The sequence below is a fragment of the Leucopleurus acutus genome (genome assembly GCF_964270905.1).
Source record: "Leucopleurus acutus genome assembly, chromosome: 19".
Taxonomy (NCBI): Eukaryota; Metazoa; Chordata; class Mammalia; order Artiodactyla; family Delphinidae; genus Leucopleurus; species Leucopleurus acutus.
This window is the reverse complement of record NC_139161.1, coordinates 42,332,268-42,348,953: the sequence shown is the minus strand read 5'-3', so window position 1 is coordinate 42,348,953 and position 16,686 is coordinate 42,332,268. Positions and strand designations below refer to the sequence as shown.

Genomic DNA, 16,686 nt, shown 5'->3' with positions numbered 1-16,686 from the left:
TGGTCTAGATCAGAGCTTCTCACGCTTGAATGTGAGTCACTGGGGATCCTGTTACCAGGCAGATTCGGTGTGGAGTCTGAGGTTTTGCATTTCTGATGAGCTCCCAGGGGAATGCCAATGCTGCTGGCGGGAGGACCACACTTTGGGTGGCAGGACTCACAGGAGAACATCTATGCTGGAACAGAGCATACCGGGCCTGTGGTTATCTGGCCTCTGCCTACCTCTCCAGCCCGAGGTCTCACCCTTGGATCCAGCCACCCCAGGACACCTGGGCCTGTCCTTGGCCTTTGCTGCCAATTCCCTCCCCACTGGCATCTCACCTCCCTATGACCCACACCCTCCTCTGACTCCCATACACTGCCCAGCTACCTGGCAAACAGGCCTGAGAGTAGGCCCGATGGTCATATCCTCTGTGAGCCACCTACCTCCCCCCACCAAGATACCTTTTTCCCCCTTCCAGAACTGATTATCCCCTCCTTTGCACGCCAGCTTTCCTCTATCCTTCATAGCGCTTGATGACATATAATTGTTTACACATCTCCCAAGCAGATGGCAAATGCCTGCCATTCCTTAAGGCACTTAACGTGAGAGCTATTGGATCAATGAATTTCCATCTCGCACATAAAAGGAGGCCTCGAGATGGTTCCTAGATCGTGAACACTTTGAAAACCTGGACTGGGCCTTACATCTGTATCCCTGAGTGCCTGGCATAGTAGGTGCTCTTTGCAAATTATTGGATAGGAAGGCGTGAGCTCTGAGGCAGGGCTGTTTCATCCACCTCCTAGATGGTCCCGTCAGACCACTGCCTACTGGGCTGGGAGTTTTAACCGAAGCACATATATTTTCTGCACAGCACTTTGCATGTGCATTAAGCAGGTTTTCTCAGAATGACAGAAGTCAGGCTGCTTCTGGCGAATTCATGGATGCCTGCCTCCAGCGGTGCTTCTGGCTTATGGCATCATTTCTCCAGATTCCTTGGCACCTGCGGAGACCACCTCTCCAGTACGAAGGCCCACTCTAAGAGTGAGCTCAGAATCGCAGCCAGCCGCACACAGCATGTTCCTGTGCTCCAGACTCGCAGAATTCAGTCCAGAGCCGGCACTTCTCCCTCTGGGGAGGTCCTCGGTACCAGGCACTAGGACAAGAGTCTTTCCTGGAAGTAGAGGTGTTGGGGAAACCATGGCAACCAACCGCATCCCTCTTGCTGTGTCCCATTTGTGATGGGGGCTGGGAACCGTGCTACCCTTGAGAGCCGCTTAGACCTTCCAGCTACGTGGAAATTTTCTGATCATTTTTTAATTTAATTTTAATTTTTATCAAAGCAATACATGTACATCATTTAAAAAGCCAGTTGGTACTGCTCTACCTCTCCCCACCCCCCGAGGCCCACTCCTTGGAGGCTACCACTCTCAATGGTTTGAGCCGTTTCTTCCGGTACTGACTTTCATATTTTCATGGACATCAATTGCTCGACAGTTATTTCTTGGCTTTTAAAATTTTTATATATTACCTACTGAATTTCTACCATGGGAGCTAAGGGTATAGGTTTCTTGTATGAAGTATCCTAGCATATTCCCTTGCCTTTCACCCTCCTATATAGGTTTAGATGATATTTTGATTAAGTCAGTATCCAGCTTTTACATAATTATGACTATGTGAGTATTGCCCACACCCCAGCCTTATCGTGTATAACGTTTTTGATCTCCTCCTTGTGAAACTATTTTGTTTTTCCTATTTTTTTCCTTTTTGTTTTTTGGTTTGTTTGGCTTGTACCTATAGCAGAAATGGAAAAAAAAAAAAAAAAGGTCAAACTCATAGAAAGAGCAGAAAAGCATTTGCCAGGACTGGGAGTGGGGGAAATGGAGAGGTTAGTGAAAGTGTACAAACTTTCAGTTATAAGATCAAAAAGTTCGCATGGCACAGGGAGATCAGCTCGGTGCTTTGTGTCCACCTAGAGGGGTGGGGTAGGGCGGGTGGGAGGGAGGGAGACGCAAGAGGGAAGAGATATGGGGACACATGTATATGTATAGCTGATTCACTTTGTTATACAGCAGAAACTAACACACCAATGCAAAGCAATTATACTCCAATAAAGATGTTAAAAAAAAAAAAAAGACCGGGCTTCCCTGGAGGTGCAGTGGTTGAGAGTCCGCCTACTGATGCAGGGGACATGGGTTCGTGCTCTGGTCTGGGAAGATCTCACATGCCGCGGAGCAGCTGGGTCCGTGAGCCATGACCGCTGAGCCTGCGCGTCCGGAGCCTGTGCTCCGCAACGGGAGAGGCCACAACAGTGAGAGGCCCGCATACCGCAAAAAAAAAAAAAAAAAAAAAAATCAATAAGGTGAGAGGATTTAATGTAAAACACGGTGACTATAGTTGATAACACTGTAGCATATAATTGAAATTTGCTGAGAGTAGAACTTAAATGCTATCATGTATATGTATATATAGGAATATATTCTATATATATATATAAATATATTTGAAACCAAATTCTACCCTCATACTTCATTTGTAGGTTGCTGGATATAGAGCTATATCTTAGACAAGAAAGATTCCCAACCCCCCTTTGTCCCTGCCCCAAATGTGAAGGCATTCTGCCATTGTCTTCTGGCTTCAACTACCCCTGTGGAGAAGTCTATTCTGATTCTAGATCCTAGGTATGTGACTGTTTTTTTTCCTCTCTAGAACCTTTTAAAAGGTTTTCTTTATCTCTATGAGGCCGAATTTCACAAGGATGCATCTTGGTCTGGTTCTTTTGCCACTTATTACAGGACTTAGTGAATTCTTTTAATATGGAAAATCATGTGGGTCAGTTGGGAATTTTTCTTATTTTATTTCTTTGGCAACATCCTCTTCTCCACTCTCTCACTTTTGTTATTCTAGAACTCCTAGTTGTAGGATGTTGGGCTTTCTGGATTTATCCTCTCATGTTCATATTTTTTTCTCTCCCATCTTCCATCTCTTTGTCTTTTTGTTTTACTTTTCAGGCGATTTCCTAAATTCCAAAGCTTCTGTGGGTTTAAAAAAATGGTTGCAATAATATTTTTAATTTCCAGGAGGTTTTTTAAAAAAAACTTTTTCTTTGAATGTTACTTTTTAATAGCATCCTATTTTAATAGCTGGTGTTTATGAATGCATTATTCATATTATCTCTTATCTCTTGAGAATTTTAATTAAAATAGTTTGATGTTTCCTTCTGCTTCCTACACTTATTTTTTATTTATCAAACACATACATAGTGCTTAATATTATTCAGGCACTTTTCTAAGTATTTCAAAAACATTAACTCATTTCGATCTTCCTAACAACCTTGAAGAGTAGATAATAATATTATTCTCATTTTAGAGGTGATGGAAGTGAGGCTCAGAGAGGTTAAGTAACTTGTCGAAGGTCACATAGCTAGTAAGTTGTATAGCTGGATTTGAACCCGGGCTCTAGAGCTTTTTGCCATTAACCATTATCTCTATTTCCTCAAAGTTTCTTTTTTGTTTGTTTGGTTTTGGTTCCTTTCTTGTTAGTGGCTCCCCTCAAATGCTTGGCTTGTTGACTCTCCATTCATAGTTAAGAGGTACTTATTAGTTTTTTAAAATTTATTTATTTATTTTTGGCTGCATTTGGTCTTTGTTGCTGTGCGCGGGTTTTCTCTAGCTGTGGAGAGCCGGGGTTACTCTTCATTGTGGTGCATGGGCTTCTCATTGCAGTGGCTCCTCTTGTTACGGGGCACAGGCTCTAGGTGCACGGGTTTCAGTAGTTGTGACGCATGGGCTTAGTTGCTCCACCGCCGGTGGGATCTTCCTGGACCAGGGCTCAAACCTGTGTCCCCTGCATTTGCAGGTGGATTCTTAATCACTGCGTCACCAGGGAAGCCCAACTGGTACTTCGAGCCTGGACAGTCTTCCTTGTGTGTGGGAAGACTCACCAGGGGACTTCACCCTCGGGTGATCTAGCTAGGTTTGTGTGGGGACTCCTGACTGTCATTCTCTGCGAATCTTTTCTATTGAGCTTGTCAGTGTCTCCAGGAAGGGATTCCCCAGATCTCTGGTTGGGGGTGGGCGAGGTAGATTAGTCTGGCTGGGGGTCTCACTACTCAGTAAGCAGAATTTCAGCTTATCTCCCTGTTTTCTGTACAGCACCTCACCCATGCCCTCGGCTTTGCCTGGTCTCCCCCAGCCCAGAGCCTGTCTATTTCAATCTTATCTTTTGCTGGGGTGCAGAGAGATATTTGGCTGCTTTGGGCCATGGGAGGATATCTGGGGGACTTAACAGCTCCTTTTACAGACTTTTAACTAATCCTCCTAGTTTCACCTGCACCTCTCAACCCTGTCGTCAACAGTATCTGATGCCTCCAACCCCTCATACTTTCTGGGAGGAGGGGGGCATCTATGGTGAGAATCGTTTGACTTTAATTGGTTTCCCTGTGCAGAGCCTGATCCTTCAGCCTCGTCTGCTCAGTCAGTTACCATCTGCTCTCCATTTTCCAAAAACTTGCTGACATCTACTATTGTCTTCTCACCCATCTTCTTCGTCCTCCTGGGTTTATACTCTTAAAAAAAAAAAATCCTTGTTGCAATTTAGGGGAAGTTTGGGGAGGGAGCCTCCACACATACTTATGTTCATTCCACTGTGTCCGACCAGAAATCTACACTGTCAGTTTCCCTGAAGCTTTGGAGCTCAGCAGGCACGTCATGGACTCCTTTCACTATGCCGGGAGAAGGGGGAGGGATGTAGAGCTGGTCTCTGGGATGTACACAACCATAGGACCAATGGGTGCTTTTCATTCCCAATAACATCAGTTGCCCATTCAGTGGTTTCCAAGCTGGGTTCCTTGGAGTCCTAGGGTTCCTCCAGGAATGTCTCAGGGTCGGCCACAGTGAGTATGGAGAAATCAAACTGGCGGCCCCGTCTCCAGCTGGACCAGAGCAGCTCTACCTTTATCTGCTTTATATATTGGAGCTGTGCTAAAGCTTTTGTTCAGTACAAGGATACTGCTATGGAAAAAAAAAAAAAAGAGGAAAAAATAGAAAAGGAGAACAGCAACAGACCTATCATTATATGCCATTCTGTCTCCAAAGATGTCACTGGAACTTTTTTTTCTGAGCTATTTTCATGGCAGGGCCTTTACAATCACAGTTTGAACATTAAAGGAATATAGTGGAAGGAGAATCGCTTTTGGGTCCATACGTGGGTTTTTAGCTTTGGTTCAACCACTTAGTGAAGTGTGTGTTCTTGGGGAGATTTCCCCAAGGGGAACACACAAGCCCAGCTTCTCTGGGCTCCAGTTTCTTTATTTTTCAGTGGGGATAACACCTCGTTAGCAGGGTCACTTGGAGGATTCATGGGATAGAATGTTCACGGCACATAGTAGCTACTCATTAATATTAGTTTCTTCCTCAGCCTGGCCCCATCAGTGTGCAAAACACAGCAATTTTTTTCTCTCTCTCAACAGATATGTCAAAAAATATTTATTGCCCTGGTATGTGTCAGTGAGCCAGACAGTCCAAGATCCCTATCTCTCGGAGCATGTGTTTCAATAGAGGAGGATGGTATACTCGAAGGTGACACACGACATGGAACAAAGAACAAGCAGAAAAGATAAGGAGGGGTAAGGAGTGGGGCGGGGGTACAGTCTTCAGTAGGGTAGTCAGGGTGGGTGATGTCTGAGCAAAGACTCGATGGAGGTGAAGCAATAAGCCGTGTGGGTCCGAGCAGGGAATTCTAGGCAGAAGGAAAGGAGAATGCAGATGCTTGAAGGTAAGCTTTCCTGGAGGGTACAAGGAGTTCCAGGGAAGCCAGAGTCGTTACTGCCAAGTGAACAAGGGGACAGGGTAAAGGGGATGAGGCTGGGGAGATAATATGGGGCAAGACATTGACCTCTATTAGAGCACTGACTCTCAAAATAATTGCTTAAAAATATAATGTCAAATTCATTTTCCCGCAATATTAGAACTTGGGGACCTCAAGGCGGAGTTTACTTGATTACAAAGTGTATTCTACATCAGGATGAATGAAGGATATAAAATCTGAGCCTGTCTATTTAGAATGCAAGCTCATTAGAGGGCTCCTTGCACACCAATTCTGGTTCTCTCAGATGTAACCCATCCCCACCCTCGCCCCCTCTTTCCCCAGCAGGGCCATTCCTGGGACAGTCTCGGGAACCCAGCTCCCTCAGGGCTCCCATGTCCTTCCATGAACACACTGCCTCTCACTGATTGGTCCAGAGGTGGGCACCTGACTGGCTGGACCAATGAGTCCCTTCCCTATTTTTTTTTTTTTTGTTGTTGTTGTTCTTTTTTAATAGGATATCAGTGAGAGAACCAGAATGGTCTCTCGCTGGTGGCAGGACGTGTAAGATATACATCTATTGGGAACCATGTGTGAAAAGATATATGTGTGGAAAAAGCCTGTCTCTAGTGAGAGAGAATAAAGCAGTTAAGAAAGAGGAGAGGTGAGAGAAGGGGTGAGAGATCGAGGAATCTCCTGCCCTTGGTTCCAGTTGTTTCTGATGCTGCACCCTTGCCTTCCTGCTGCTGGGTTGTTGAAGTTTGCCTTGGATTCCACGGGCAATACAATTCCTTTTATGCCCAGGCTTGTTTGAATCTGGTGTTTCTCATTTGCAGCCTAGATAACCCACTGCTTATTTCTTTTATCTTTGAAGTTACTCAGAGGCATCTACACAGAGTTTCATTTTTAACAACCTCCCACCCGCCTTCAATTTAATTTCCTTTAGAAAAACGTTGGTCATGAAATCTGCACTTCCGTAGTCGAGGACAGCTTTTCTGTCCTTTTTCTATTTTGTGAGCTCCTCCATGAAAAAAAAGGTTTTCTACGGTCAAAAGCACTGAGGAAATAACTGGTGTATGCAATATGCCTATCTTGGAGATTTATAATGTAGTGTATTAAAGAATTCCTGTCCTGAATTAATGTGTTTAATTTTGCCTAACCAGGGTTCCCCAGATCCTTTCTATTCCTGTAACACGTAACATCTGAAACTGCTAATAGCCCATAGGGCCGACTTGGGGGCATACGGTCAAGGTCCATGTGTGACTGAGCCTGCCATCTTTAAAATGGCATATTTCCAGGCTGCCTTGCACAAGGATGTTTGACCAAGGAGGCACTGTCAGCCTGGAGGAAAGGACACTTTTGGTAAATTTCATAGTTACTTTCTACTCGCTAAGCATGAGTCCATAGGGTTGGGTCCACCCAAAGAGGGCGCCTCTTCCTAATTCACTCCTTGGCACCAAAGGTCCATCCTCCAGGTCAGAGTTACACCTGGGCGCGTGGCTCCCCCACTGCTCCCTTAAGTGTCTGAGAGGTGAAGCAAGAGTGTGCCAACGGCTCTGCTTTGAGAATGAGACATCCAGATGATAAGGTGCCCTTGTGTAGGTATGAGATATCTGGCATAGTCTCTGCCTCTGGGATGGGTTTGACCATCCTCCCATCTACTGGTTGCCGTTATCAACCTTCCACTGCTTACAGTTTGCAGACAGCTCTCATCTGATCGGCTGATAAAGGCAGGGCTGGGGGTTTGATCTTCGGTCTGACTCTGTAAAGCCACTTTCCTGTCCTCCTACTTTGCCTCTGTCATCAAGTTGTCTGTGGCCACTCCCTCAACAGCCAACTTTCAATTTCTTTCTTCTCCATCATCACCCAAATACCTCCTCTAAGGACCCAGGCTCCTTTGCCTGGGGATTGAGAGGAAGTGGAAACGTAAAGGAGGCAAGGTGGCATCTGTGGAGCCACACAGCTTGGCAGGTCAGGAAGGCTCCTCCCTGCCGAGGACTGTGGCGGCGAGAGGCTTGGCCGTGCCCCCAGCCCATGGGGGCAATGAGCAAACAGCAGGATGTGGCCGTGTCTCCTTAGGTGGCCTTGTGGGCCAGCATCCCTCACCGGCCAGAGCCCGCCTCTCCTCCTCCGGCAGGTGTGTGGGCCTCACTCCCACCCACGTGAGGCTCACCCCGCCAACCAGCGCAGGAAACGAGCAGCTTTAAGGTGACCAGAGTCTCCAAGAGATGCTCGTGCGTGGTGACGTATCAGCCTGAAGAAAGGTACCATAGAGGAAGCCTGGAGGTGGGGATTCAGGAGGCCTGGCTGGGTGGCCTGGGTGAAGCCCCGAACCTCAGCCTCCTTCCCTGGCAAACGGGGATGAGGGCCCCTTCCTAGCACGCAGGGCTGCGGAGGAGGGAGGACGATTACGGTCCCAGAGGGACCGTCTCCCACATTGCTGGAGGGGGGCCAAGGGATACTGAATTCAGGAAAGCGGACGGGATCATCGAAGCGTCTGCTCAACCAGGGTCAGACTGGGCTTGGAGGGCCTGGAGCCTGAGGTGAGCTGCCAGAGATGGTGCCGGAACGAGTCGCGTGGCGCCCTTTTGCGGCTCAGCTGCAGCAGCCGGAGGACTGAGCACAATGGGAGGTGACCGGCCCTGTTCACCGCCCCCCCCCCCCCCACTGTGGGATGCTCAGGAAAGAGCCGCCGGAAGGGCCGGTGCGGGGGAGGGGGGAGAGCTCGGGGTTTGCGGGTGGTCGTCCCGGTGTGGGGGAGGCCTTCGCTGCCCTCAGAAGCCTGGTGGGCCTGGGCCTGGTGAGGGCCAGACCTCAGCATGGGGGCTGGGGGGACCGGCTGCAGGAGTCACGGGGTGGGGACCGCAAGAAGTGAGGGCCAGCCCGCTTGGCCTCCAACCTCTCCTCAGCGCCAACCTGAGGGCCCAAGCCTCTGTCCTGCTGGAATCTTCTCTCCCTTCATCCCTCTTTGTGGCCCCTCTAGACCCCCTCCCCCTTCCCCCCCGTTTCGCCCTGAACCCAGCGTTAATCTCACTTTGGGTCTCCTTGGCATCCCGTGTCCCATGCTTGGGCCCCTTTTTACTCTCTCCACCTGCTGAGATTCTAGAGGCGGTCAGCATCCCTGGGCTTACTGGCCGCATCACTCCAACCTCTGCTTCCGTCATCGCGTTGCCTTCTCTCTCTGACCTCTTATGAGGACCCACCTGTGTAATCCAGGATAATCTCAAGACCCCGTGCAAGTACCCCGTATTTTCCCTGAACCCTCCCTCCTCCCAGGCGAAGGCCGCCGTCCTGCTGCAGTACGGGGGACCCTCACGTCCCACTGGATTCTATGTCTCCTCCTCTAGGCTGTGATCAAGGGCTTGGTCTTTTTCAATTTAATGTCCTTATTTTTGTGCAAAGCCTGAGATAGCATATGTGGCTAATGAACAGTTTGCTGAATAAATAAATGCATAATTGGATGCATGAAATAAGCTTTGGGGACTGTACACATGGGCAGCCATGGTGCCAGGCCCCTGTGTCTGTGCGCTTCAGTTCTCCAGCAGCCTCTCCACCTTCCCTCAGTGGGAGGAGTCTGCTTTCCTTTCCCTTGGGCCTGCTAGCTGGGCTGGGATATTCAAGCTGGTGGTAGAGGAAGGAGCTGGTTCACCCCTTCCTCTCCTCCTGAAACCAAGCCACCTACCTCCCCATCCATACTTGTTAATTCCAACCTTCCTCCCTGCCTTCCCTTTCCAGTAGTCCCATCATCTGCCCGCTCCCACCTAGTGAAATCCAAGGTAACCCAGGGCATCATTGCAGTCCACACCAGGGACATCCTTATGTTGACTGTCATGTCACTAACCCCCTGACGGACAGCAGTCCTTCACCAGGTGGGCCAAGACAGCCCACCCGAGGCAAACGTCTTTCAGAGTCCGCACCCCTCCACCATCACCCACTGCCCCAGTCCCTGGCCCAGCTCACCTGTCTCTCCCCAGATGGGCAGGTACTCATCTTGCTGAATGTCCAGCATGATCTCCAGCCCGTTGCCTGTCCCCCCCTTGACTGTTGTGAGCAGAGGTTTGCCATCCTCGCCTGAGTTAAACATGTAACACTTCCCATATTTTGTAAACACCTGAAGGAGAAAAGAGAGAGAGAGAAGCACATGGGTGACTTCAGACTGGGCTCCAGAGACTGGGGAGACCGCAGAAATCCAACAGCAGGCTAGAGTCCCCACTGCCCGTCACAATCAACCCTCCTGGCGACAATGATTCCTCGCCCCTGGCTAATGGCCTGACTTTTGCCAAGTGGGACTCTGGCATCAAAGAACACATCTGGACACCTTTGGATTTGTCGCAGTGGGATCTGCTCTTTTCTCCCTCTGTACACCACACCCCCGCCCTGGGCAGTAACGCGCCTTTCAAGTGTCCGGCATTATCTGTATCCTCTTGACCCTCTAATCTGCGCCTCCAGCCCCAAGCTCTCTCTCGGGTTCCAGACACACTGATCCCACTGCCTGCTAAGCATGGCCTCAGGGGGACCCATGGATCCCCGACACTCAGCATGTCCCCGTGGGATCAAATCTTCCTCAGCCTCTGTGCCCCACTGGATGGTTCTCCGGTACACCGTGTCCCGGGGAACAGCATTGCCACCTGCCTAGGGGCTCACGCCAGGCCCTCAGAGCGGCTGCCCACACCTCCTCTTCCTTACCCCCACATGCCATTAGCCGGCAGGGCCCGTCAACACTGTCTCTACATCGACTTGAATTTTGCTTTCTCTCTTCTGCGCTGCTTTAACTTAGGACCCCCATCATTTCTTGCCTGGGATGCTGCAGTTTCCCAGCTAGGCTCCCGGATTCCAGACAGCTTTCTCCAGCCCCTCCTCTAAGTTCACTGCGGCTCACTCTTTCAGAAATGCAAACCTATTATATTAAGCCTGTGCTTAAAATCCACCAGGACTGCCCATCCCCCTTACAGTAAGGTCCAGGCCCTCCCTCCACACCCAGTTTTCTATGATGCTCTCTGCCTGCTCTATCCTCCTCTTCCCATCTGAGTCCACGAGAATCCACTAGAAGAGAAGCTCCATGGCTTCAGAGACTACCTCTGCATGTACATCGAGGAATCTAGCACAGGGCCTGGCACCTGGGGGTGCTCCAGAAATATATGTCAAGTGGATGAATGAATGAATGAACGAGTGAGTGAGTGGGTGGGTGGAGCAGATCAAACAACTTGCAGCACCTCTGGATGTGTCCTGCTGGTTCACGTAGTACTTGTGGTTTTCTAGTTGCTGCTGCCGCCTGTAACTCCTCTCGTTCCTCTTTCTGCCTAGACAACATCTAGTTCTCTGCCTGGGCAACCTCTGTTCTCCAAGACTGGATTGATGCATCTCCTCCTGCAACACGCCTTCCCCTGCTCCTGGACCAAGTTATATGACATCCCTCCTCACTGTGCCCCTTGCTCTTTCACCACGGCAGCTATCACGTGCAACAGTAAACACGGGTGGGTATTGTTCCTCCCATTCTGCAGAGGAAGAAACCACAGCCCAGAGAGGTTAAGCGACTTGCCTAAGGTCACACAGCTATTAAGTAGAGAAGCTGGGATTCAAAGCCATGTCTGTCTGACTCTAACACACGCGATCCTTCTGAGCACGTTGACATTGCCATTGGGATGTTTCTGAGCCATACGCTGCTCCTCTCTGCCTTGCTTTTTCCATCAGCCAATCAATATTCATATGCATGAGCTCCTACTATGTGCAAGTATTATGGGGACTGTACAAGCCCTGCTACTGCTTCTTGTTTTATAACCTCACACTCCCAGTATTTTCCTTTATAGCACACATCAAAGCGTGTAACTAGATGGTGACTCACGTGATTGTTTGTTGGAGGGGGCGGGGGCTGTGTCTGTTTTGTGGAATGAATGAATGAACGGGCTCCAAGTTGTTGCTCCTCCCATCCCCCTGCCCACCTCTGGGAGGCGCCCTTTGGTGCTGGGCAGCCTTGCTGGTTCTGGCGGGAGCTCACGCTGACATCTTGTCCCACCCCCTTCCCTCTTTCTCTGCTCTGGCCTTCTCAGCTTCCTAACTGATTGTTCCTAAGCATTTTTGCTTGCTTCTCCATGAAGGTATTTATTAGAGGAAAGACAGTTTACCTTTGCAGGGGCAGGAGAAGGGGCTCAGAGACAGGCGGGCTCATACTCACTGCACTTCTCTGCTGGCCTCCTTCTCAGCCGCTCCTGCCTGGGCTTTTCAGAGAGGATCATTCTCCTCTCTGCTCAACATCAAAGGCCTGAGAGCTATGTACACACAGTGCAGTTTTGCTACAAATTTGGGACAAGATGCCGCTCCCCTTCCCCATTTCGATGCATAATGACGTGTAAGTGTAACATGCGCTTCCAATTTACGCCTTATCGCCGCCAGCCAGAAAATACAATTTATTTAAGTCTAGACTTTTAGGCCGAGCCTGCGGCTTCTTCAGACCTGCCATTCTCCAAGGCGCTTCTCGGTAGGTGCTGACAGCCCCGTCGTGGATGGCAGGGCTGGATTTGCAAGGTTGCTAAGAGTCTAGAATTGTCCTTAGTTGAATCGGTTTGTAAGAATTAATGGTGCATGTTTCAAACCTGGATCTCCAGGAGTGATGGGGCGGTTGTGGGGGGAAGCCTGAGATAAAGATGGGCCCCATGACCATCAGTTTCATTGCTCACACTGGTACCGTGTGTTACGGTTCAGAGATGGCACGTGGGCAGCTTCAACTTTCTCAATGCCCCCGTGAAGTCGGAGGGAAGAAAACCAACAGTTCCTGAGCCTCTACTCTGTGCTGGCCCCTGCTTGGCATTTTCATAGGAGTTATAGCATTCCTAATTATGGTCTCAACTACCCTGATGGGGAGGCATCTTATTAACACATGCCCATTTTACAGTTGGGAAGACTGAGACTTAGGGAAGAGGTAGGTAGTAGAGCTGGGACTCATGGGTGTGACTTTACCACCAAGGAAGTTCCAAGGAAGGAACACTGAAATTTCGAGCCAGACAAGAAGGTATCAAAGCAGATTTCTCATTATCTGTCAAGTCCGTGGCCTTGAACATGGCATTTACTTTTCCCAACTCCAGTTTCTTCATCTGAAAATTGAGCAAGATAATCTGGCCACACGGCTGTAACGCCTAAATGAGAGAGTGCAAGTGGATTTGTTTGGAAGCTTACAAATAGACATCTTTACGAGTCATGAATCCATACTAGATCCTTTTCAGCAAAAGAGAGAGAAATTATTTGGGTTACAGGGGAGGTCAGTCATAAATTGAAGAATGGGGGTGGGGCTGAGGAGTCCTGTCCTCTCTGCTTATGTCCCCACGATACTAAGCTCATCTTGAAGTAGTTATAGGGGAGGGAAACTGCCATGTGCCACTAACTGCTTATTCCTTAGGAATGTTAAGCCTGTTGCTGAAAGCCCAGGGCAGCCAATGAGATCGCTGGGGCCATGGAGTTCTGTAGGAAGGGGACATACTTTGATGCACAAAATCCACTTTGAAAATCTACATTTGGATTCCAACAACTGAATGGTAACCGGTTACTGGTAGAGTGGATAGCCACCGCCAGTCTGAACCTGGCACGTTCTAGCCTGTAATTTGCAGTTTTGGTAGTGTCTTTGTCTGGTTTTGGTATCAGGGTGATGGTGGCTTCATAGAATGACTCTGGGAGTGTTCCCTCCTCTTCAGTCTTTTGGAAGAGTTTGAGAAGGATCGGTATAAGTTATTCTTTGTATGTTTGGTGGAATTCCCCAGTGAAGCCCTCTGGCCCTGGACTTGTGTTTACAGGGAGTTGTTTTTTTTTAAACTACAGATTCTATTTCACGTCTAGTGATTGGTCTGTTCAAATGATCTATTTCTTTTTGATTCAGTTTTGGTGGGCCGTATGTTTCTAGAAACTTGTCCATTTCTTCTAGGTTATTCAATTTGTTGGCATATAATTGTCCACAGTTGGCACGTTCTAGATAAAAGAAACCTGGGTGTGGGGATGGGGAGAGGGTCTCACTGCCTTCCAGTAGGTCTAAGAATAGCCCCGATGTCACAGGCTGGCTTTGCTACCCTCTCTGGAGAACCATTCACATTTTATCTGTTGTCACTAATTTTTGCAGCAGCCCTATGAGTTTGGTATTATCACCCCTGTCTTACAGATAAGGAAACTGAGGCCCAGAGAGGCTGAACCAGGTCATAGAGCTGGTAAGTAGAGATTCCAGGGTGAAAGTCATCTTTGTCAAAAATCTTCCTGCCCAAATGTCTCATTTTGCATGTGGAGAGTCTAAGGTTCAGAGAGGTGAAGTGTCCTGCCCCAGGTCACACAGCTAGTTTGGGAGCAGAGCTGAGACCTGGGCTTGGGTCTACGCTCTTCCTCTAAAGCTTTCTGTTTGCACATGCCAGGGGTTGGAGATTACGGCTAAGCTTCCCTCGCCGGGGTACTGCATCCAGGAATAAGAAAGATTGGCAACTCCAGCTGGCCTGGGTACCAGCCTCTAGGCTCGGAATGACCTGTTGGGGCACCCCGCCTTACAGAGCCTGGGAAATGCAACGTGGAGCCCTTGCTGGGAACGGTTAGGAACGGCAGATACCCACGAAGACAGGTCCAATTAGTAGTGCAAACATTTCAACACCATGTACCTACTTAAGAAAATAAATTATGTATAAGCTCCCCTAAGGACTGTTGAAATAACCACTTACTAGCACACAACTGGGCCTGCAATCTTCAAACCTTCCAACCCTTCATTAATCCTGACCTTTAGGGCTTCTCCTAAGCAGTGGGTTCCTTGTCTCTTCTTGCTTATTACACTTGAAGGAAATGAAATTGTGCTGCTCCAAAAGGCCTCTAAAGCTCAGTCTTGAGTTGAATGAACTTTCCTCCCAGTGAGTTGCTGAAATTTCTCATTAGGCTGCTTTCAAAATAACGGACATGCTGAAGCCCACTGTTTCATCTGCTCTGTTCTTCTCCGTCAAACTCCTCCAACACATTTCACACATGGGGAAGTGAGACAGTCTGTCAAATGGGTTACCAGGCTTCCAGTAAACAAAATGAAGCTGTCTTTTGTTTTCTGAAGTTGCAAGGAACGTGTTTGAAAATGAAATACGGCAGAGGGATGTGTGCGTGAGGAGGCCGCCATAGACAGTCAGCTCTTTGAAGGCAAGGACGGCATCTCGTTAAGAAATCTCCTTGCTTATTCATCTCTTCCTGCAACAGGAATTTCTGACCACCTATCGTGTTCCAAGGACTGTTGCATGACTCTTCTTTTTCCCCACAATGAGATTAAAAAGGCGATTTCATCCATTTCATGGATACCCATGAAAGTACCTCCGCATGGCTGTTGTGGTCCTTGGGAATGAAGGAGATGAGGGGAAAGTGGGCAAACACTTCTCCCCGCTTCCCGACCGGTCTCTTTTAGGACATCATTAATATCATTCTTCTCCGGGCTCCGTTTTGAAGGGGAAAGAAGAATGTACAGTCACTGGGCATTTACCACGAGGCAGGCACTAGGCTGATTGCTTATACACCTTCTATATTTTAAGGCTCACACAGCCCACAGATGTAGGTGTTATTCTCCCCAATTTGCAGATGAGAAATTGAGGCTCTGCGAGGCTAAATACCTCATCCAAGGTCCTAGAGCTAGAGAGCGGTTCGCCTGACTTTTCCCTTTATATGTATGGGTCGCTCAAAGAACCCTCAGCATTCTTTGAGCGTATACTATGGTACTGCGATCCCCCTCCTTCGAGCCCCTGCACCCATCTGCCGGGATGTGACATTTGTTGTGCCAGTTTCACTAAGAAGCCCGCCTGTCTCCTCCTTCCAAGCCTGAAGCACAGCCTGGGCCTTTTCTGCTGGGCAACTGTCCAGAGAGCTTCAGACCACGCGGGAAGAGATGTGTGAGCCCCACGCAGAAGAAAAGAGCATCAGGTGACTGCAAATCTGTGAGCTGGGGAAACAGCACGGAGGGGAGCGACAGGTGACTCTGAGCGCTCTCCTTCAAGTCACACATTTGGTGAGCAAATGTTCTCTAGGAGGACGGCTCACAGAGGCACAGGGGCAACTTGAAGGCACCTGGAGTGTCATTTGAAATGCCAGACCCCCGCCAATGAATCCCTCCTGGCACCTCATGTGAGCACCCCACATTGGGCCTGACCTGGGGTCATGAAGTGGGATGTGGGGAGCTAGAAGCCTTTCAAGTTAGACGGCAGCTTGGCAGGTCGGGGGAGGGGAGTCTGGGCGTGATGGAAGTTTCCAAGGGGACCCAAGGATGGGTTGGTTGCTCTTTCTGCTGGGGTCCTCCACTGCCTGTCTCCTGTGGGCAGTACAGGCTGCGTCGTTTTCACCTCTGGATTCCCAGTGCCTGGTCCCGTACCTGGCACAGAGTAGGCACTTAACGGGCAGGTGTCTGGGTGCAAGAAAAAAGTCAAGCATGGAATTGGGAACGAGGCAGCCCCAGCTTCCAATACTGGCTCTGCCCTGATTTGGGGAAGTCATTTCATCTTGAATCTTGATCTCTCATCCTCGAAATGCTGGTAAGAACAACTTCCGATAGAACTGTCGTAAAGATCAAAAAGGCTGTCATGGATCTGAAAGCACTTCATAGAAAAACAAATCCTCGGGCCAGAAAGAGAACGTTCTTGTTTGTGGCCTGTATCCTGTCTAAGCCCTGAAGGAGCAGGGGAGGCGAAAGCGTTGCTATTTGCCTGCAGAAATGGAATCTGAGATGTTGTTCTATCTGGGACCACATTTGTGGCTCATCCATTCAGTTGCATCTACAGAACATCTCGTGTTCTAGCCCCTCCCCAGGCGTTGGGAATGCAGACATGAATCAACTCTTTAGGGACCACCTAGTAGGGAGGGTGGCCCTGCGGAATGATCCTGCGTGGTACCAAGTACTGTGGGGACTGATACAGAATTCTCTCA

The 16,686-nt window shown here is 49.0% G+C and overlaps 1 protein-coding gene across 2 annotated transcripts in view; it reads right to left on the bottom strand.

Moving 5' to 3' along the window:
* Positions 1-16,686, bottom strand: part of ASIC2 (acid sensing ion channel subunit 2) — a gene marked incomplete at both ends in the record, with an annotated part of 1,014,886 nt that overhangs the window by 70,307 nt on the left and 927,893 nt on the right. For both annotated transcript variants that reach the window (XM_082860577.1, XM_082860576.1), the window contains one exon: positions 9,745-9,895. In XM_082860577.1, coding sequence (XP_082716703.1) covers positions 9,745-9,895 — 151 coding nt within the window. The remainder of the gene's footprint in view (positions 1-9,744; positions 9,896-16,686) is intronic.